The sequence below is a fragment of the Lagopus muta genome, chromosome 1, assembly GCF_023343835.1.
Source record: "Lagopus muta isolate bLagMut1 chromosome 1, bLagMut1 primary, whole genome shotgun sequence".
Classification (NCBI taxonomy): domain Eukaryota; kingdom Metazoa; phylum Chordata; class Aves; order Galliformes; family Phasianidae; genus Lagopus; species Lagopus muta.
Window position 1 is genome coordinate 144,624,315 of NC_064433.1, and position 23,487 is coordinate 144,647,801.

Genomic DNA, 23,487 nt, shown 5'->3' on the forward strand with positions numbered 1-23,487 from the left:
AAAATGTATCCACAGCTTGCCTGCCTGGCAGAATGTTGCTTGGGCAGTAGAACTTAGCAACCCCACCACTGTGAATTTTGAACACCTCCTTTCCCTTTACTTTTTCTTTTACATGTATCTTTAAATTAATACTTCAGGCAACTCTTCTCTTAGCACTGAACAGTTGATAAGGCAGGCATGGCTGTTAAAGCAGCAGATGGAATTGGTCCTGCTATGGTGAAATATAACTTATATTTAACATGATATTTTGTGATGGTTAAAAATTTCTTCAGATATAACTAATTTCACATGTGACCTAGTAAACTAAGATATCCTTTTTGCTAGTAGAGATTTTGTTCTTTGCTGCAAAGAGACTAACAGAGGTGTAAAAGAATTTAAGGTAATGCAGGTTACTGAGAACTTGCATGTCCTACCAGGATTTAAATACTAGAGGCAAGGTAAAAGCAGTCTTTGTGCTGTGTGAATTTAAAAAAACCTCTTAAAACAGAAAGATTTAAAAGCAGTAATTATTTGTAAATACAGTGAAGGCATAATTGGGCGTTACTGACTCTTGTAGTTGTGCTTCCTGCCTTGTAAAAAGAAACAAAGAATCTGTTGCCTGTTTAATTTTTTTTCATCTTCATAATTTCAGATCATTTCACATTTTTCATTTTTGTTTAAGTAAGTGCAGTTGGATAGTTAGCCATCAAAATATGGGTGGGTTTTTTATTTTTTTATGAAAGAAGGGCTTTGAGGAGGAAATTGTTGGTATAAGAGAACTAGATACTTCTAATGATTGAGGTAAACACTTATCCTGGTGTTATAGTTTGCCCTGTATTGTGTTGAAAAAGTAGAGTAAAATAAACCTATTTGATAGAGAAAATTCTCAGCTATGAAGCACTCATTTTCAGTCACCACCATTAGCTGAGCATTTTCTCCAGCGACAAGCAAGAGCCCACATGCTGTACTCCTAAAACCTTTCACCAGCAGAGATGACTGACTGTTGCTGCCACCCTTACTGAAAATACACCATCCACAGCCTCACTCTGCTGATGTTCACTCTTTGGTCTCCAGAAACGTTCAGCAAGAGTTGATGAATGTCAGCAAGCACAGCTTCTGCATGGAGAGATTCAGTTACCCATCTCTACTTCACATACACTTCCATGTCAAACCCTTTGATAGCATCTGTGGCACAGCAACAAATGTAATGGGGTATTGGTGGGAAGGTTCAACTTCTCCTGCATGCACGTCCAACTTTTTGGCTTGCTTAGGCTGCATTGATTAAGGAGGAATTGTCTTGGGCTGCTGTTTCAGTTGGTGTTACAGCTGGAAAGACTGTCATGGTGAGAACAGGAAAAGAAACAAACAGGGAAGGAATGCTGACCTATATCTGAAGATGCAGGTTCACATGAAAGACTCCACAGAGGAGAGATCTCTAGAAAGAGAACCTTTCCCTGTGGCAGTCAGCACTTATATGGGGTATAAGGAGGGGTGGAGCCAGGCTCTGTTCACACGGGTGAATTGCCTTCACCTGTGCTCCTGTGGCTGACTTGGTCCTTTCCTCAGTTGGTGAGTCATTGGTTCAGGCCCTGACTCTACAGTTCCTGCACAGCTGCATGTAAGATAGGTAATATAGTTAATGTATATAAGTAGCAAAGTTTACTTTATTTTTTTAATATTTCTTATTAGAAGATAAGAAGAAAACATAACAAAAACATAAAACTAGTGGAATATTTTATCTTGGGCTAACGTGATAAAATAGGAGGCTTTACTTCCAGAACATCCCTCATATAAACAGACTTCTGTACCTGAAGCGTTGTTTTTTTTCTTAGGGTTTGGAGCTTATTCATAGCAGCATAGAGCAGTTGTTCTTAATAGTTTAAGGGCCTGTTTTGATGTCATGTGTCTTAGCTAAGACTCTTAACTATAAGAGGACTGCCTGAAATGTTCTAGGGCTACAAGCTGCAGCGTTACGTTGGGCTTTTGAAACCTCTTTGTTTTTCTGGGATGTTAGAGAAGATAGAGATATGAACTACAACTAGATGCAGATTGTCTACTGGGAGTCCACAGTCAACTCAGGTGTCATTGTGTCCAGCGGATAACTGAAAACATCTTCCCCATCTTTTATGAGAAGATTTGCTGCTGGAAAGAACTTAGATGAAAAACTTGAAGTTCTTGGTCTGCAGTCTTCTGTTGAGTTGAAAGGATACAGAAGATCTTATTCTTCTTAAGCATGTTGTTAGTGCCTGATTCCTCACGTAGCTTGTAGTAGAGCTCATTGGCAAAGGATGGCTGCAGTTGCTAAAAATGGACCCAGCCAAAAGGGGGGGGATTGCAAACATACAGCAGGATAAACTGAAGGTTGCTAAGTTTATGAAGTTATATCAGGCTGAGGAATTCCTCTGAGCTGAAAACAGTTGGCAGCTTGAAGCCTTGTGAAGAGCGTGCGTTTGCTTGCTCTGCAGTTTTCCTTCTCCACATATAGACTTATGGCCTCTTTAAGAAATATGGTACTGAATTAGGTGCACCTTTGATATGTCCACTTAAGGTGATTCATGTGTGCTTATTCAAAGAAAAACACAGAACTGCCAAAACTTCTTGAACCTTACTTGTTTTCCTGTATTGCTTTAGCACCAAAATTCTTCAGAAATGTATTGGTGTTTTCTGTTTTTATGTTTGTTTTTTCCCATGCTTTTAATATTGCAATGTTGAAAGTGCCTTTTTTCACACATTGTCTGCTTGGAGTACTGTTATATGTGAGTGGAAAAATAATTGGTAATGTTTTAAAAATAATTTTAGGAATGTGAACAGCAAAAATCAAAAGAAGAAGAAATTCTACAATCATTTCATAAATGGAAAGAAGAAGAAAAAGCCAAATTGGCTGATGAAATAGAAAAAGTGAAAGATATGTTTATGAAAGAGCTTAAGGAGTTGTCTTCGAGAAATTCAACATTAGAAAATGTAAGTGTAGCTTTTCTAACATTTTAACACATGAATCCTTTACGGTACATGATGAGCTTCAGATATTTATGATGCAATGTAGTCATCTTAAAGGGCTTCTTAGAAAACTTATAGATAATGGTGACATCATAGCTGTAACTATATCCTTGTAAATGGGTATTTTACCTAGATAATTGCAGCTTGTTTTTAATGACAGTGTTTTGGATGAATGATGCCTTCAGTTACCAGGTCAGTATTTTCCTACTCCTCAACATTTTAAGTGACTGTTTATAGATTAGTCGATGCTGTTGCTATTGCTGTCTATTAGGCATGCATAATACTGGTATTCTCATGAGTGATGTGGAGGGGGCTGATCTCTGCCTTATAGTCCTGACACTAGAGCTGCATGTGTCTTCACTACAGCCAGAAGAAATGCTTCCCATAATTCTGACAAAACCAGAATTGTAAAATATAGGTTGGAAAAAATACATGTGACATTAACAAAGCTCTGAGATTTTGTGAATGCTAGTTTCTGTGTATATTTGCAATGTATGTTTATGTAGGATGTGTGTGTTAATAATCACATGAAATTGTTTGGATGATGAACTCGTGAGAAAAGTAAAGAATCTGCTCTGATCTATGTGTAGTTATGTCTAATGTACATTTTGCCTTAAATGACAGTTCTGTAAAATAAAATCTTTGTATATATTTGGGCCTTAATTTTCCTCCCCACTCCTTTCAGCAACTGTTAGCATTACAAACATCCAGTATGCAGAAATCCAATTTAGGGACACTGAAGGACAGCCATGAATTCATGGAAGAGAAGCCTCAGAGTACTCAGGATTATCACAAAGTGGTTAAACTTCTTGAAAAACAGGTAACACCATTTCTTAATGTATTGCTTTTGACAGACTGTTCTTGTTCTTTCTTTGTACATCTCTGAGTAGAACTTTAAATTCAGAAGTAAAATGTCCATCCCTATCAATGCCTAAAATAGCTGTTTATAGAATTCACTACAATCTCTATAATAGATCTCTATTCACTATAATCTCTATAATAGAAATTGAGGAATTATTTCCCTTATACTTTATTTTTATTCTTTTATTTATTTATACTTTTAATAATAAAGAGTTTAATAATAAAGCTTTACTAACCATGGTTTGGTTGCAGTTCAGTTCTAGAAGGCTCTAATAAACCATTTATGTCTGCTGATCCGTGAGGCTGTTGGAAAGAAATAATGAAAAAATGGAGTTACTTGTTTTCTGAGGTGAAAAAAAATATGAAGATGCTTTTGGACAGTGCTTGCCAACCTGTGGTTTTTCAACCATACGACGCACTTGAACCTGTCTTTTGAAGCTTCTGGATTGGGACTGTATCATCTGACCAGGACAGCTGCTGGGCTGGTGAAAAATTGTTGGACAAGCCTAAGTCAGACCATAGGAAAGAGCTGAGAAGGGTTGAGGCTGAGATAGTTGCACTGAGACTCACTTGCACATCCAGGTCCAGATTTCCAAAGCTTGAGTTGTGAGGCCTTTGGGAATACCCAAAAACCTTTTTACTCTTGTTTCGTGACACTTTGTAACATATGTTATGTATTTCATGCATCTGGGAACTTGAGGAGATAGTGCTGGTTGCTTCTGCTCAAAGATGTGGAAAATCTTAGTGCTACTTCAGTGTTTATTTTGTTAAAGAAAATTCAGTTTACTCTAAAACTCATGTATTAAGGTATTAAGCAAAAATGTAGTTTTCAGAGCAACCAGTAGGAAAAACCTCGCTCAAATGTATAAAATGTGCTGATGAATGCTCTTAAATGTGTCTTAAATGTGGGGCTACTCAAATTTCATATAGTCAGTAATCTTTTTAGTACAAGTCTGCATGTGTTGCAGTAGATTTTAATTTGTTGTAACAGGAATTAATACTGATTTTTTTGTTGTTGTTGTTGTTCAGGAAAGTAAATGGACGTCTAGAATACAAGCCCTTCGTCAAGATCATGAAACAGAAAAGTCCCTGGTAAGTGACACAGCAAGCCACATATGCTAGAAGGAAATGGAATTCTTACTCTTGGAGTAGTTCTTCATGTAGAGTAATACATCCTCTGGGGGTTAGAAAGCCAAGATCTCAAGAGTATCTAAAAGTGTGTCTTCCTAGATGCATTTAAGATCTTTGTATTCCAGTTGTAGCAGGATGTTGAAGTTTCTATTAAGGCCAGAATTGAAGAGGAATTTGTCATTTAAGAATCCAACAGATGCCTGCAACTGTACCTGTCTTTTGAAGGACTTGCAACTAATTCTGTGAACTCTGTATTTGTTTTCTGTGTTGTGTGGATATGCTGTATAGTTGAGATATAATTTGCTGATATGTAGCTTTCATCTGCCCTGCACCTTCAGCTGCCATAGAGCTACAGCATGTCACAGTCTTTTTTTCCTCTTCTCTTTCATTTCCCTGCTGCTTTTTCTGTTATAGCTCTCAAACTCAGAATCTGTTCAGCTTTTCAAAGAAAAAATACCATGGCATTCTGTTTTGCATTGGCATATCTATTTTACTATGCAGATCTTTATTCCTCAGGGCTTTTTTTTTTTTTTTTTGTATGTCTGCATTTCTTTTTAATCTCTTTCCTGCTTTGTTTCTCTTGCCTCCTTTCTTTTCATTTTCCTTTCATCTGCGTGACCATGTAAGAACTGAGCAGATCATAGTGGTCTGGCCATTACTTCTCCTCCTTTGGCAAGAAAGCAGTGGGGAGGAGCCATGGAACATTCCCCAAAAAGGATGTAGTTTATGATACACCCACATACATGCAAGAATAGAATGAGGGAGGAGTAATGTAAGTATTACTTTTTAGATGGTGCACCTAAAATATTGTTTTCTTTCTTCTCCATTCACAGCCATTATATATTAGGTTTTTCATGCCAATTCACAGTTTTTCTCCTTAAAATATTATTTTACACGATTTATAACCCAAACATTTTTATATAGTGATTAGGCTTTTTCCCATAATCTTAATTTTAGGCAATCTCAGCAATGTGTTTGCATGCCCCCTTCGTTGAATTGAGATTCAGGTGGACTTTGTTGTGCAAATAAAATATGATTTAGACAGAGTCCCAAAGAAATCAAGGGATGTTACATTCTTGCTGAAAAAAAGTGTTAAAAATACTTAAAAGTAATATTTGTTTGTTGAAATGTTATAGCATTGAACTATTTTATGCAATATTATTATCAAGCTGTTTTGCTTTTGCTTTCTAGCTCCTATCACAGATTGAGAAGCTTAAATCATCAGTGAGAGAAGACCTGAATAAAAATAACACCTTTTACAAGAGAAGGATAGAAGAATTGGGAGAGAGGCTTCAGGAACAGAACGATCTGATTATTACACAAAAGAAGCAGGTCTGTTTTGTGAAGCAATCTGTTTCAGAGAGCACAGGAAACAGAGAAACACTTTCCTGTATAATCTCCAGTTGCACTGTTAATATTACCTGTTGGTGAGAGTATTACTGGGAGTATTTTGGTTACACTTTGAAAATAACATTGATAAACTGAAGCCTGAAGAAGGGATGCAGGGATTAAAACAGTATTTAGAATGTAAGGTTTAACAAACCAAATGTTTTAGTAAGTTCTACAGCAAGTTAAAGGGTTATTCGATTGTGGTTACCAAAGCCCTCTGCAAATGAAAAATTTCTGATAGTGAACAGGATTTTGTCTGCCACAAGATGATTGTAATGAGTTCTAGTGTTTGAAATATGAAAATGTGACTCTTAAGCAAACTGACAAAGCTGTAGAGCAGACTGGAGAACTGTTGATAGATTTGAAGTCAGTGTGTACGTTAGTGTTTCCATGGAGTGGAGATGGCCTTCCAAACCTGACCGTGAACTGCTGAAGCATGAAGTATTGAAATGCTAAGTACTGAGGTAACTCATAAACTTGCTTTCATTTCACTTTATAGCTTATATTATACATAGTGTGTAAAGTAGGAGCACAATGAGTCTGTTAAGATAACAAACAGAAATAAGTCTTAAACATTGACTAAACGTGAGTGTAATACGCATTGAACAGTAGAACAGAGTTCTACAGAACTGTACGAAAAGCAGTATTTTTCTCCCATAAGCAATAAGTCCTGGAATAGTACTGAAACTAGGTATTTCATACTAAATATATGTTTCTAGATATTGAGCAATTACATTTTAAACTGTTCATGTATCTGTCTTTTCTCTTTTAGATAAAAGAGTTGTCCACAAAATCAGTTGCGAGCATCAAACCCTCTCATAGTAAGTACAAAATGTAAACAACAGCAGATTTTGTTTCTGATTTGAGCAGGTTGTCTGATACGAATCTTATAAGTCACAAAAAACAGATAGCAACTTTTATAATTAAATGTTAAAATCAAATCAACATTTTCATTTTCATGGGGTGGCTACCTGTAACAGTGTTTTTGTGCCTCTTGGTTTCTAAAGTTCATGTTCTGCAGCTCTGAGAGCATGCGAAATACAAAGCTTATGGTTTGAGTGGTGAAGAGATGTGAAAGCAGTACAGTACCACTATTTTGTATTGTGCAAACAACTTCTGGTTTTTTTCTTTATGAAGTGTCATTTTAATTGTCTTCATGCCTGATTGTCCTTAGCCTGTGGAGCCCACAAAAGGGGAAATACTTAAAGGGCAGACAAAATGGATTAATGAATCAGTTAAGATGCTTATATTTACAGAATTGTGAGAGCTCTAATGATATTTTTTGTCTATGCAATGCCTTCTGAAATTTATTACATGTAGCTAAACCTGTTTGTAGCATTTTTGTGATGCAGTCTTGTACCACGAATGTCCCTATTGTTGATGCTGCAGTTGTAGTGACTTGGAATAGATTTACTGCAATGGATGATGAGAGCTGGATTAATTCTGAGCTCAGTTTGCTTTATTAGCTGGACACTGGTTTGAACTGAGTCTTAACAGCAGGGAGTAGGTTGGTTTGAGGAGTAAACAACCACAGTATGGCTGTAGAGCTTCTCAGCTGGACCTGGTCATACTCTGCAATGCTGCAGTATTGACAAGTATAATACTGTGAAACACTAGGCTCAAAAACAGGGAGCCTAAGACTGTAGAATTGATGTGTAAGTTCACTTAACAATTATGCACAACACATGGTATAGAAAGGGTTTGCATTGATCAGTAGGAAGTGTGGAAGAAGTAAAGATACAAGCCTTGATCAGAATAGACTTTGCTTTGGGGCAAGGCTTCTTCCCTGTGACACAGACACCATGCATACGTGACCAAAGAAGTGATCTGACCAGGGAAGTTTTGTGTTCCAGTTCAGTGATGGTTTTGTTACTGGCTTCGTTTCCAGCTTCTGGGAGTATTATAATTATTGAGCATACACAGAGGTTGTAGATTTGTTGTAAAGGACCATTTTTTACTTTGCAGGCTACTTGCTTTTCCCATTAAAGCAAAAAATTATGTAACTCATAATAATGATTAAATATTGCTGCATTTCTGAATCTTTGTCTCTTATTATTTGTTACAATATTTTTACTTTATTTTTCACTTTCGTGCTCTTTTAGCAAACGCTGCAGTTGAGCATCTTGAAGAATCTAAATCAAGTCTACCTGTGATGTATGGTGAGTTTTTGCAATAGGTTCAGATTCAGCATTTGTGAATTTTAACACTGCTCTCAAATGTGGTCACAGCTGTGAGAACAGTTACATTTAATGAATGCAATTTGAATCACTTTGCTGCATGACTGCACTGAGGATTCCTTTGAATTACTTGGAAGGGGATATACTGAAAAGGAAAAACAATAGAATTGAGAGTATTTCCTAGCAGGCTCTTACAGTGTTGAAGTACATAAAGGTCAATGAAAATAATAATGAAGAGGAAATATATATATTTTTTTTTCTCTTAGAAATTGGTTTGCTGGTATATGCGTACACTGGAATTTCTACAGAGGAAAATAAGTGGAGATATTTGTTTTATAAGCCTTGAAATACTGTGATTTTCATGTGACTTACGTCAAGGATGAAAAAGAGCAGCACTAATAATCAAAATAGACAGTCATCACATCTAGATGGTTCCTCCAGGGTCTCAAATAGATCACATATGATGATACATATAAAATGATGTTGCAGAATCACAGAATGGCCAGGGTTGGGCGGGACCTCAAGGATCATGAATCTCCAACCCCCCTGCCACATGCAGGGCCACCAACCTCCCCGTTTAATATTAAACCAGGCTGCCCAGGGCCCCATCCAACCTGGCCTTGAACACCTCCAGGGATGGGGCATCCACAACCTCTCTGGGCAGCCTGTTCCAGCACCTCACCACTCTCTCTGTAAAGAACTTCCCCCTGACATCCAACCTAAATCTCCTTTCCCTCAACTTAAAACCATTTCCCCTGTCCTGCTGTTATCTACCCTTTCAAAGAGTTGATTCCCCTCCTGTTTGTAGGCTCCCTTTAGGTACTGAAAGCCACAATTGTAAGGGAAAATACAGGAACCTTAATTTACATTGTTTGATGCTTTGTGAAAACAGTTTTCTTTTTCTCATTATGCAAACTAATGGCATTGTTTTTATAGCAATAGTCTGTGTTAAATTCTTACTTGCAATTCAAGTAATAAAGTAATATGAATAATGAACTTTGAGCAAGTAAAGTGCTTAAGCCTTAAAAGCACTCGTTTATTATTTATTTGAATTATTGACATAAATACAGATTTATTATTACAATTTCTCTTATTTTTAAAACCTGTTAGAGAAGAAAGGTGGTTTGTCTAAAAAAAAGTACGTAATTTTACTTTTTCAACAAATTCAGAAACTTCTGAAAAGACATGGGGAAGAGAGTGGGCACAATGCAGCAGAAGTGTTACATAATTTGATCAAGAGTGAAAAGATTAAAAAATGAACAGTTGATGTCAAAATACTTGTAGTAATTAATAAACTAGGGAAAAAGGGATTTTTGTTTTATTAAGTGAAGTTATTTGAATGAGACAGATATTCTTGACTAACTTACACTGGACAACTGTTCACTGCTAGAAGCTTCCTAAGTTAAACTGTACCAAAGTGAATTGTTGTGTGGAGAAAAGTAGTACCATACAGTAGAGTATTAATAATAGTACTATAAATAATCCATTAATGTTTTCATTCAAAACAGCTTTCATTCCACCAATGCAGCAGTGCTGATTCTAGCTGAGAAATCTCACAGGAAGTACTTTGGTTGAATTTAAGAACTGAGTTTCATCAATAGTTCTGCTCTTAAACACTTATGTATTTGACAATGCTTGTCAGTCATTGCTTTTTTTAGTGCATTCACTTTCATTTCAACTGAGAGAAAACAATTCTATGAACACTATTTTCTGTGCTCTGACAGTTTAAATCAGCTTATTCAGTTACCTTTCCTGATTTCTTGCTGCTCTAGATATTGAGTTTTTGACATCTTATGAAACTTCTCAAGATAAAATGTATGTTCCTGCCATTGATATAAAAAAAGATTCACAATCACTTTACTATGAAACCTCAAGTAAGGCATTTCCTTCACATTCTTATGCTGATTATTATTTTATTTATCTCTGCAGGTCTCTCTGTCTGTCCCCTTTCTTCCCTTCTGGATTTTCTTAAAATTTACCTTACCTAATTTCTGGATAAAAAGGTTAGCAGAAATTATAGTGACTTTTCCCAAAACTTTCAGGACTCTTCAAGGGACTGAATTACATATGGAGTTAAGATATCATGGCCACATTTCATGCCCTGTGGAAAAGAAAATGCTTCTGGTAACATCTGTATACAAGTTTATTTAGTGTACATCATCTCTGAAACCAGAAGAGCTGAAGCTTTCCTACCAAACAATTACCTGCATTCAGAATCTTTCTTGTCTTTCTTCTTTCTTGTTTGAGAGAAAATTAATGTGGGAGAGAGCTCTTTTACAGCTTAAGGACACTTTTCAAAGTTGCTTGGAACTTTTCCAGTTCAAGATTACTTCTGTGTGTTTCAAAGCTGTACACTTAAAAGATACTCACGTTACAAATGAGCTATCCTAGGTGTAAGGTGGAGTAACTGTGTTAGCTGGGTGCTTTTGTGACGATGATGTGGATTTCTTATTCAGGCTCTTGAGGCAGCTGTAGGTTTGCCCAGATATAATTGAAGTCCTTCCAAAGATGACTCCTATCTCATTAAAAGGCAACAGGTGAATTATAATTTATCTCTTTTTAAGTGGACTTTGGCTTCTAGATAGCTCTTGAAATCTTGATAGTTGTTCAATATTTAATCTTTGGTAGGCCAATAATACTGGGTTGAATTAATGGGCAATCTAATTAATCTTTTGCTTTTTAGCTACTGTCTTTAAAACCTTTGACTCAGTCTTGACATATCTGAAGCAACTGAGGAAAAATTAGTCAAAGTAGTCTTCCTAGACAGTTAACAGAAAAGAAAAGGGACACCTTCAGAGTTTGGTTCAGCTGAACTAAGATCTGAATTGCTCTTTGAAGCTGAATTGCTCTGTGTCTCTCCTTTGACTGTAGGAGTCTGAGATGACTATATTCCTACCTTAGAGACCTCAGGTAAGTGACTGAAATGTATCATATTTAAGAGTAGTAGTTTGAAATTTACATTTATGCTGCTTATGTGCAGTATATGACTACCCATTGATTAATTATGAGGAAAATGTAATATTCAAAAACGGCAGTCAAAGAGACAGGAATCAGGGATTAAGCTCTTAGGATGCAGAATGTGAGTATAAATGAGAAAATTCAAGGAGTAAGCAATGACTGAAACCATGGCTTGCATTCCTCGCGTCAAATTACAGCAAAGAGGCATATTTCTATTTATCCTTGGTTTTTATTTGCAAGCACGAAGTGCTTACTGTGGGCCTTACTTCCCTGTTGTACAATTGTACACTTCTGTTCAGCCTAGAAGTACTTTAACATTTCATATCTCAGAATAAATAGACAGGATTTCTGCTTCAGGTACAGACCAAGAGACTGGTTTTTCCACTAGGACTATTGAAATATTGTGAGGGTTTTTTTGTTGTTTTTTTTTCCCCTTAGGTAAAAACACACAAGTAATATATGATGTGCTGGAAACACAAACAGGCTGAATTCTTCACTACTGTTATTACATTTTCCTATTCTTCCTGTATAGAAATTGTCATCAAGTATTACTTAAAACAGAAATTTAATGATTAATCAAAGTATTCCAGACACAATTATCTCTTCACACGTATCAGCTGGCAGAAGACGTAGTCTAAAAGATACAGAAAAACACTCTCATCATTGTGGAGGTCATCGTAAGATTGCTGGCCTAATGATAATTAGTATTAATATGGCTGGGTTCAGGCCAGCAAGTCAGTGATATATGACAACCAGTTTGCAGTAAGTTGGTGTTGGCAGCTACTGTTCAGTTTGGTTCAAATCTGAACCTGGTGATAAAGCTGGGGTTATGTTTAGGGCTGATATTGGCTGCTGACAAGCGATGAAGACGTGCCTAGAGCTTGCTCTATAGGCTAGATGGAGGATTTAGCAACAATATCAGTGTGAGCCATTTGGTTAGGGTCAGGTGTGGGACTGCTGGAGAGTGCCAAATAGAATTAGGTTTGAGTTACAGTGGTAAAGGCCAGAAGGAAAAAAATAAAATGATTTGCAACAGGGTCTGCAAAATGCTGAATTCACCCAGGAACACCTGGTTTTTGCTGAACAAAGGTTTTACAGGGGTCACTGCGCTTGGGTTAGAATTTGGCTTAGGCAGATGTTGATCAGCAAAAGAGAGTTACAGTTGAGCTGAGATGGAACAATTAAGGTATGTAGCAGCAGCAGAGCTTGCCTGAATAGGTTTAAGTATGAAGTTGATATTTATCTGTTTTGTAACTGAGAAAGGGGTGGATCTAAGAGTCAGGGTTCAAATGATGTCAGTGATCGAACTATAATTGAGGATACATCTGAACTGCAAGACTGATATAATCTCCAGTACTACCAGTACCCTGGTACTTAAGTGATTGCTAACAGTAGGCTTGCTAATAGTTAGGTGCTGCTCATTAGCTAAGAGCTAAGAGGTCTGATCAGACTGCTAGAAGATAAAAATTTCTGGTAAACTTCAGGAGTGCAGTTTCTTAGGGAGTCATCTCTACACCTGTCTTTCTGTAAACTACAGGAATGGTGAATGAAGCTGCTTTTTCTTGAGATGATGTTTGGTAAATATCAAACAGAATACGTGTACAGTACAGTGAAAGAAAGGCCCGCTTACACTGGAGAAGTTGAAATTTCCAGATGTTCCACTCCATGGATTCGATCTCCTGTCGTCATGCAGCACACATTATTCACTTATTTTCCACAGTGGTGATACTTGTTTGTTTTTGCTTTTCCATTTCTTATTTTACTGGTTTTAACTTCTGTTTCTAGTATACTGAGGGAGATACACATGCACCTTTTTTCCAGATTACTTTCAATTCTGAATTCTTGGAGCTGGGCTTTTTCTTCAAAATTAAGTTACCCAGCAAGGCTGTGGTGATACGAGTCATCGCCTTTAAGTAGATTGCATCCGAGTAAAGTAGACGTGAAATGACTGTAGATTAAATCCAATTATGTAGCAACTGGCTGCCTAGTAGGTCCAGTCAACAAAAATGCTGGGGCCTATGCCCATGCAATAGAATTAAATTGCACCAGAGCATCACTCATCTGTGCTTCAGTCTCTGTCATCCCAAATGGAGTCATAGCTTTGCATCCAAGTTGGTAAAGGGCAGCAGTGCATCAAAAACAGCTTTGAGAGTTCAGTAACTTGGACACTTTAGTCCCAGTTCAGATGGAGAATATTGGAAATGGGACATTGTATCATTTAGCTCCAAGTGCTCAATTCACTGTGATAACCCGTCCCAGATCATTGATACTTGTACCCTACTGTACAGGACGTGCTGAGGAACAGGCATCTTTGCAGTAATGTCACTTCTTCTCCTTCCACCAGTCCAGCATGGCAACTACTTACAGTGTCAGAGGATTCCTGAGGAAGCTGAGGCAAATGTATGCTGACCCAAAATACTGGCCAGTGCATATTCTTCTGTACTGCCAGTAGCTGAATGCTGGAAGTATTGCTTGCACATTTCTCTGTTTTTGTGATAAACCTAGAAGAAACTCGGGTTTTAGTTTTTATTGCAATTCCTTTATTCGTGAAAGGTAAATACTAACATTTTAAGAACTTGTTTTTTTATTAGTTGATGTGAAAGCATTTTCATCCATCTCTTAAATATGAAGTCCATAGAATGGTAAATAAACTGTCCTCTGACTTCGCTAGTGCAAAAGCAGTTACTCTTGATAGCCTACAGAATAATAACTTCAGTGTTTTTAGGAAGCCTTCTTTCAGCAGAAGATGTTTCAAGATTCCTTTAAAGCAGATAATACATTTTCAACAAAATTTATTTTAAAATATTCAGTGATTTACATCTGTATAGAAAAATGTTGCGTCTTGCGCATATGGATTCACTGCTTACTAATTCTCTAGATTAATGAGTTATCAGATTTTTTTATATATATATAATTTTAGAGGGTTTCTACATCCATCCATTTCACCTGCCTTTTGTAAACTACTAAGACACAAAATGCACAGAAGCAATATTTATGAATGCATTTTTAAGTGAAAATGATGAATGAGAATATACTTTTATTTGCTCTCACATGGCTTTGTCTTTGGAGATGCCTAAAACCATTCCACCTGGCTACCATTCCAAGAAGACACGGGTTTTCTAGAGTTCTGTGACCTATCAGCCACCCGTGCAGGTGGCTTAAAGCTGAGGTATCTGAGATGATGGACAGCAAGCTTAGGCAATTGAATCACTCTCAAAGTAACCACTGTATTAGGATCTCTTCTGCAAATATTTCCTATCAAGGCAGTATTTATGACCTTCAAGAGTCATATTGCATTGGGATTGTGATTAATAAGCAGTTGTAAGCAGTCAGGAAAATTGACATCAGTGTGTTTTTTTTTTTTTGCCTTACTGTCCCTCTCTGGACCTTGACCTTTTTCTGTCCTGTTTGTCTGGTGTTCCTGTTCTTCCTCGTTATTAGAGCAGGCCCCCTTGGTACATATGCTGGAGCCCATAGAGGAGCTTTCAGAAGAGGAAAAAGGTAATGGTTGGTTCAGAACAAAATGTAGTGGCATGTTTTTCTTGAAAATAAAAATGTGAATATTATTTTATGTGTACAGTATTTTTCATTGTGCTCGAGTATGCTTATCTGGTTTGGGTGGGAACATTCCTTGTACATGTCAATTTCCTTTTTGCCATTGGTGCTTGTAAATATTATGTTTTCCTTATCCAAGTTCAATATGTTTTTGTGGAAGTTTTAATTCCTTAAAGTAGGTATATTCCATATGTATAAAGGCAGTTAAGATAAGCAGAACAAAAATGATTGATGAGGAATAGCCCCCTCACTAGGAAATTCTTTGGTGTAATCTGATGGTGTTGATGCTATTGCAATGTGTGCTCACTTCTTTTACATACTTGTCATAAGCACGTAAATAGTTCAGATAGAGGAAGGAAGTTTGTGGTGAAAGCTGAAACTGCCAACTTTTATACATGGACCAAAGATTCTTTTTGCAAGTAATCTATGTTATGCCTACCTCTGCACAGCCACAACTCCAGCCAGGGTTGTGCTCAGTGTTGGTGACTTGCCACATGTTGATAGCTGCCAGTGCCAACTTGGCAGCTGGTCCTCTGCTTCATTTGAAGAAAACTTGGGCAAGGCCACATTTACAGTGTCAGATCAAGAAGTGTTGGTTCGTTTTTGCATGGTGTTCTGCTGGAGGGAGCTAGCAGTATTTTAGATGAAAATCCAAGTGACTACCGAGCATGATAACCTGTGCTGTGTGTAAATAAACAATAAAATAAAACTCAGTTTTGAACTTTATAGTCAGTGAATTTAAATGTTGTAGGAATAATGCTGCTTTGAAAACAAAAATGTCATCTGAACACATCTGTGGTTAAGTAAGAGGTTTCCCCAGGGAAAACCCAGTGACTCTGTCCAGTCTGAAATAAGGACTGCTTACATTTTTCCCATTCTTTCTGCTATTTCTCTTGCTTGCCATCATCTCTTTTGATCGATTGTTGTCTTCTGTGCCTACAGGCATGGCCTACAGTACAAAAGAAAGAAAGAATGCAGTCTGAAAGGTTAGACCTAGATTTTTTTTGTTTGCAATGACAGCCATTTATAAGGGAGAGTGTGAAAATTCTTGACTCGGCAGATTGTTTCACAGGGTTATATAGAAGCTGAGGCAGTGGACCACACTTGAGATCCCTTGTCTTCAAAGCTGTCCAATCTAATGCTTTTTTGGTTTGATCATTTTTTAAAACAAAAATGAGTAAGAAAACAGTTCCTTAAATAGTTGGCTTCTGACAAAAAAAGCTTTTGTTTTTAATTAATTAACAAGAACTAATATTGTCATTAATTAGGATAATACTGGATAGTCCTGTTACCCGTATTAGTGTATGAAGTAATTGTGAATAAAAAATGATTTTGGATGGACCTATTTTATTGTGGGGATTAACATCAGAAAAGGACAGGATTTTTGTTAAGCTCTGTGGAGCCATCCGCTTAAAATGTACAACGACTCACATCAGGCTTTCTGGGAGAACTTCATACTGTTCATTGCCTCTTTTACAGACTGGGGACAGTCTAGTAGTTCAACCTTTCAGCTCTGACCAGTAGTTTACCTCTTCTAGGACTTGAATCTCCAGCCACGTAACTTTTAACCTCATGTCTGTTGAGGAATGAGTTGTCCACGAAGTTCCCAAAGCCAGATAATATTTTAGCCAGATATTGTTGTTTTCAGTACAGATCTTGTAGCATGGTAGTTGGACTCTTTCAATCTTTATTTCTTTTCTTTCTTTCCAGAATTCAGTGAAAGCATCCTAGAATAACCTAGATATTCTTTGTGTATGTCGAAGCTTTTTCAATTCTTCTTCTGGATGAGAACTAAATGGACAGCTTTTTACGTAGAAGGAAAAGTGGCACATTTCTTTTGGAAAGAAAAAAAAGAAAACATTTGAAAGTCATGGTGTGGCATTATTCCTTCAGTTATATCTTTGTCTTTGGGCTGGCAAGTGACACCAGAGCTCTATAAAGCAAATTGGAAAGAGAGAAGCTCCTGCCCAAGATTTACCTTCTATTTTAGAGAGGGAAGTTGGGAGTTCAGTTCACTGCATGCTTTCCTGCGATGTTCTGTACGCCTCTGTATGCTTTGCAGCCTGTGCTGACTGCTGCCAGTCAGAAGCAGGTACTGTGGAACCACTGATTATTGCTTCACTTAGTGTCTAAGTAGCACTCGGTAGAATTTCCCCCTTGGCAGAGACACTTCACAGGCAGGTTCTAGGTGGGTGTGTTTTGCTTCTTCACTCTCCTGTATGACCTTTTAATACTCTGACTTAACTTAAATGTCAGTCTTTAATTTAGGTTAAGAATCTGTATTATGATTCTTTTTAACTTGTGTGAGAGTTGGTGTTTTTACTGACACCTAAAATAAGGGAAAGAGGTAGAAAGTTCTTTGTCTGCTTTAGTATGTATGATGGTGTCATTGACCTGTAGTAGAAAATATGACACTGAACTTTGTATTTGAAAGAGTTTTAAAGATAAGTAGTATCAGTCGTATATTCTGTGAAACGATTTGCCTCATGCTCTGCCTTTGTTTTTACCAAGATTTTTGAAAGTGTAAGGGCTTTCCAAAGAACTCAGTAGGTCTTTTTCGTGAGACATCACTGTTGCTTGATTCTCCTTCTCTGAACAGGTTTGTTGTATTCCTGTTCTAATTGCTACTAGAGTCTTGCGTTCATTTGAAATAGCAATTTTAGAGGACTTAATTATCAGAAGAGAGTCTTTATCAGAAGTTCCAAAGAACAGTTCTGAAAGTTAAGATGTTTGTGGTTAAATATTCAAGCATGCATCTTTACGGCAATTTTACAACAAGAAAAAACAAGGCGGTTTTGATGGTGAGTGCTTGATGCTGAGGTAGTTTCCAAGTGAGCTGACCAGATTTTAAAAAGAATAGAGTCTGTGTAGACAAAAAGTGGACTTGTATGTCTATGGTGTTTATAAAAAATGCATGCCTCAATGCTGTTTTTAACTGTCTTGTGTAGTGCAGGTGTTTTTGAGATGCCTTTTAAATGCATTTTTTTCGTTCTTATTTCAGAAATCGAGAAAGACGAACTTAAAACAGGTAGAAGTAACCAACATTTAATAAATGCTTTGAAGACTGATCCTTCTTTAACTAAAGAATTAAGAGTTGTTTTGGAGCAAGCCCTGGAGGAAAAACTGGAATCCTTGGGAATCAAAGCAGTGAGATTATTTTGTGTTCTTTAAAAGACTGATAACATTTGACTCATTTATTTATTATTTTCTCATTTCTATACCACAACACTCAACCTAGAAAATCCAGAGCTAAATTTCCAACCGTTATAAATCAGTGTAATTCATTAACCTGAGGGAATTTCCAGCCAATTACAGCTGTGGACAATATGACCGCACCTGTTAGCAGTCCTTTCAGCTTATATGATTCTTCTACAAGCTTTTTAATATTTGAAGTTTAAAGAGCGTTTATAATTCTAGGGTAATAAATTCAAGAAACAATAGGTCTTGTGTTTACAATGCAATTTGTCTCTCTAGGGTGTCCGTGGTATCCCGAATGATCGCTTAAATAAAATCCTGCGTGCCATTGAATCTGCTAGAGAGCACAAACTGAAGCAAGAGCCTGACATTCAACGAATTCGAGAGTATCTTGAACGCCAAGTCAGCTTTAGGGTTGTAGAGAGATCAACATTGTCTAACAGAACTGTTTCCAGTCCTTACATTCCTTCTGAAGGTTAAATTTTTATATATATATATATATATGTATGTATTTTAGTTTAAGTTCTGCTACTATGGTACGTAATGTTTTATCAGTAACAAAATCTAGATATGTTTTTCTAGAGACGCTTGTGTGTAGCTGCTTTCTGAATTTTTCATCTAGTTATTCTATCTAGTTAAGGCCAACGAGGCTGTTTCCTTCCAAGTGCTGTTGATGATGTGTTTAATTGCAGAAAAATTACCTCTTGTATTGGAAAAGATGCATCGGAACTGAACTGTTCTGAAGAAAAAAGAAAAACTTTTTTTCCCCTATAAATTCATAATCTGCAGTACAGACATCTTTAATTTTTGAAAGACACTAGATGCTAATGTTAAAGATGCCAAGCATTGCTTCTAATAATGAGACAGAAAACTTCACTTGCAGGTAAACAGAAGTTCAATCAATTGGGAATTTCCTCCTCTGCCATACCACAAAAACCAGTAAAACGGTCTTTGACAGCTGTCCGCCCAGCTGAACAAAGAGCTGAGAATACATCTACACCAAAGTAAGAGTGCTGCTCTCATAGTCCTCATACCTTGGGTAAAAATCCCCTGTGGGTGTGATTTTTTTTATTTTTTTACCTAATGCATTTCATGCTAGTATATTGTAAGAATTAAGAAAGTAATTCTTTTTTCTGTATAAACTTTAACTGGTTGGCTGTCAGCATTGACATGACTTGTTTCATTATTTTTGGGTGCAGGAAGCTCATTGGAAACGAAGCTTCCAGAAAGACATCTAGTATCACGTATGTTTTTCTTTTCCCATTGTATCTTTGAAGAAAACATTATTGGTGCTTGCAACATAAGACCTATTGCGAAGTTCAAATGACAAACGCTTTTCTGGACTCTCCCTCTCCCCCCGATCCGAATCTGTTGTTACAGTCTCTGAATGTTCTCAGTTCAGCAGATGTTTTCCTTATTGGGAACCAGAGAGAGACAATCAAATCAAAAATCAGTAACTTCCTAGCCTCCTGGAAGCATTTAAAGACCTCAACCTCATCTTTTCAGCCTGTTGATATTTTTTTATTATTGTGACCTGAATTAAGTGCAATATTTCAGGTCTCCTCAAGCTTATTGTTATGTAATTTTTGTTCTCTGGGTAACATTAGTGATGCAACTCTAAATTCATCAAGACAGAAGTAGGTTGGATCTGACTGTTAACATCTAATTAGCAACTCTACAGTTATTCTAACTTGATTAACTTAATTGTTATGGAAAATTCCTAAATTATTTTCATCATACAGAATACATAACAGAACTTGTGTGGTGCAAATTCCATGGCCCTGGACCTTGCTCTCACAGGAAAGCCTATTGTTGTTTGCTTGGCAAGAGTTTTTATATGTTGGTGTGTTGGTTTTGTAAAGGTAGTTACATAGGCGGAAATAATCACATCTAAGAGATAAGAGATCTCTGAGATCTCAAAATATAAGAGATATATTATAATAACCTCTTGAGTTTACTTAGCAGCAGAATTTCTTTTTGAGTGCTTTTATGGATAGCTGTAATTTATGGGAGTTCTGTTTTTCTTCTACATATGGAGAATGCTTATGTTACTGTAAAGGAAAATACAACAAATCTTAAAGATGTATATGTCAGTGCAGTCACTGAAACTCAGCGAGTGCTCAGGTTTATGTGTTTTTGTTTAGAACTCCACCATTCAGTTCAGAGGAAGAAGCAGATGAAGATGATGTCAAACAGTTGCACGTATCACGAGAATTGTTGCAAAAGCAGTCAAAAACATCGAGCAGCAAAGTCAGTGCTTTTCAGATGGCTTCTGACAAAAGTGATCTGGATGGGACAGAGGAAAGTGAAACTGAAGAAACAGGAACACCTGTCAAAACTTCAAAAGGTATTTTCACTTCTTTCATATATGTATGTTGTAACAGCTGTGCATGATTTTTTTTTTATGGTAATATTCCTGTGTTAAAAAAGGCAGAGTATGTATCTTATGTATGTGTATTTGTATGCAATTTGTTCTGTTGGTAATGTATTTATGTTACTGTAATGCTTAGAGATGTCAAATAAAATCATGAGTACCAAGTAGGTGAATGCATGCGGAGAAAGATACAATCTGTGCTTCCATGAGACTCCCTGCTTGAACTCAGATTGGCCACTGCAGTAAAAGAGAACAAGAAGTCCTTTTACAAATATATTAACAGTAAGAGAAGAAACAAGGAGAATTTCCATCCTTTACTTGATGCAACAGGGGATGTGACCACTGTGGATAAGGAAGAGGCTGAGTTCTCAATGCCTTCTTTACATCTGCCTTTAATAGTCGGATCAGTTATCCTCAGGGCATTTTATGCCCTGATCTGGAAGTCTGGGATGGAATGCAGAATACACCCCCAGTGATTCAGGTAGGGACAGCTAGAGAGCTCCTCCTCCATCTGGACTGTCAAAAGTCCATGGGACTGGATGGACTTCATCCTATGGTGCTGAGGGAGCTGGTAGAGGTGATTGCCAAGTTGCTTTCCACCACATATCAGCATTCCTGCTTGCCTGGAGAGGTCCCAGAGGATTGGAGGCTTGCCAATGTGACTCTCATCTACAAGAAGGGCTGTAAGGAGGATGCTGGGAACTACAGGCCTGTCAGCCTGACCTCAGTACCAGGGTAAGTTATGGAGCAAATCATCCTGGGAGAGATCACGTGGCATGTGTGTGGCGCTATCCAGGGAATCAGGCCCAGCCAGCATGGGTTGTGCTTGTCCAACCTAAACTTTTTCTGTGACTGTATGACCAGAATGGTAGACCAGGGAAAGGCTGTTGATGTATTCTGCCCAGACTTCAGCAAAGCCTTTGACTCGATCTCTCACAGTATTCTCCTGGGGAAACTGGCTGCCTGTGGCCTGGACAGGTCTACCCTTCTAAGGGTGAGGAATTGGCTAGAGAGCTGTGCCCAATGGGCACTGGTTAATGGAGTTCAGTCCAGCTGATGACCTATAACAAGTGGTGTCCCCCAGGGTCGGTACTGGGGCCCATCGTGTTTAATGTCTTTATTGATGACCTAGATGACGGGATTGCGTGCACCCTCAGTAATTGCCCTTTGCTAATGGCACAATGGCTGCAATAACCCCATGCAGCATTATAGGCTTAGGGCTGAGTGGCTGGATGACTGTGAAGAAGAAAGGGACCTGGGGGTGTTGGTTGATGCTCGGCTGAATGTGAGCTGACAGTGTGCCCAAGTGGCCAAGAGGGCCAACGGCATCCTGGCCTGCATTAGAAATAGTGTGGCCAGCAGGAGCAGGGAGGTGATCATCCCCCTGTACTCAGCACTGGTGAGGCCGCACCTTGAGTACTGTGTTCAGTTTTGGACTCCTCATTACAGGAAAGACATTGAGGCCCTGGAGTGTGTCCAGAGAAGGGCAACAAAACTGGTGAGGGGTCTGGAGCACAAGTCTTATGAGGAGCAGCCGAGGGAGCTGGGATTGTTCAGTGTGGAGAAGGCTCAGGAGAGAGTCATCACACTCTGCTCTACTCCTGAAGGCCTCCCTTCAGGAGTAGTGATGAGGTGGGATTTGGCCTCTTTTCCCCAACAACGAACAAGACCCAAGGAAATGGCTGCAAGTTGCACCAGGGGAGATTTAGATTAGGCATAAGGAAATCTCTCAGAGAGTGGTCAGGCATTGGAATGGAACGGTGGAGTCACCATCCCTGATAGTGTTCAGGAGGTGTCTGGATGAGATGCTGAGATATGGTTTAGTAGCTTAGTGGGTAGTAATGGTAACAGGTAGAAGGTTGGACTAGTTGATCTTGTAGGTCCTTTCCAACCTTGTGATTCTATGATGATTCTATGATTTTTTCCAAAACAGTCTTTCTCAGGCTTTTACTTTGTAGATTTTCAGGAGATTTACAGTGAAGCCTCAAGATCAGTTATCATGCCTGCATTTTGGATCAAAATGGTGAGGTAATGGTTTTTTATGAACTTGTAGGAGCTGTTATTCAAAAACTGGCTGAACAAGTTGGAAAGAGCCTTTCTAACCACGGAAATAAGAGCAGGCCAGCCGGAGGGATAGATGTTGCACAAGCATTTATTAAGAAAGAAGAGGTGCAAGAACCCAAGGTATTAATTTTAATAACATTATTAAGTAATTGAACTGAATATTAAGTAATTAAGCAAGATCTGTTACATTTATTTCATGTTAAACCTGTATTGGTGAGGATCTTAATTCTCAAAGATGTTTTTGGAGATACAGCTAAGTAATCTTTTTGGGTAATCTAATATCCTAGAGTATTTTTAATTCTAGAGCTCTATAATAGGGAACTTCAAATGGCATTTTAATGAGAGGACAGATTGTACTTTTGAGTTTGGTATTTTGGTTTTCTGTACGTAGTTAATAATCATACTTTTCTTAGACTTCAATACTGGTTCACTGAGTATGGCATGTGTTCACAATCAGAATTCTAACGTAACTTGTTCTTTATCCCCCAGTAAAACCCCAGAATTCCCCTCACTATTGTGTTTTACAATCAGCAAGTCACTTTGGTGCACATCGATCTTTACTTGAACAATTTTTAGTAAGAACAAAAGTTGCTCCAAATCAGAAGTCAGCAGCAGATAATCCAGTTTCAGTTGCAGTAGGTTATTGAAGCAGATGACCAGATACTAGTTCTATCATTCAAGCAAATACATTCATGTACGTTAGTTGTTAATAAACAAATAATAATTACTGAAAATCCAGTTATCCATAATAAAATCAACACCCTTAGTGCTTCCTGACTAACAATCCTGACTAAAAATGAAATTTTT

General features: G+C 37.7%; 1 protein-coding gene across 6 annotated transcripts in view; it reads left to right on the forward strand.

Annotated features, from left to right (window-relative positions):
• The window catches only part of DZIP1 (DAZ interacting zinc finger protein 1), a 45,976-nt gene that overhangs the window by 17,394 nt on the left and 5,095 nt on the right, over positions 1-23,487 (forward strand). For 4 of the 6 annotated variants that reach the window (XM_048933191.1, XM_048933190.1, XM_048933186.1 and 1 more), the window contains exons 6-18: positions 2,779-2,940; positions 3,662-3,796; positions 4,867-4,929; positions 6,160-6,300; positions 7,130-7,178; positions 8,460-8,516; positions 14,934-14,993; positions 18,049-18,194; positions 18,522-18,717; positions 19,126-19,246; positions 19,442-19,486; positions 20,387-20,589; positions 22,670-22,800. In XM_048933191.1, the coding sequence (XP_048789148.1) occupies positions 2,779-2,940; positions 3,662-3,796; positions 4,867-4,929; positions 6,160-6,300; positions 7,130-7,178; positions 8,460-8,516; positions 14,934-14,993; positions 18,049-18,194; positions 18,522-18,717; positions 19,126-19,246; positions 19,442-19,486; positions 20,387-20,589; positions 22,670-22,800 (1,509 nt within the window). The remainder of the gene's footprint in view (positions 1-2,778; positions 2,941-3,661; positions 3,797-4,866; positions 4,930-6,159; positions 6,301-7,129; positions 7,179-8,459; positions 8,517-14,933; positions 14,994-18,048; positions 18,195-18,521; positions 18,718-19,125; positions 19,247-19,441; positions 19,487-20,386; positions 20,590-22,669; positions 22,801-23,487) is intronic. The other 2 variants (XM_048933188.1, XM_048933189.1) reach the window with 2 other exon arrangements.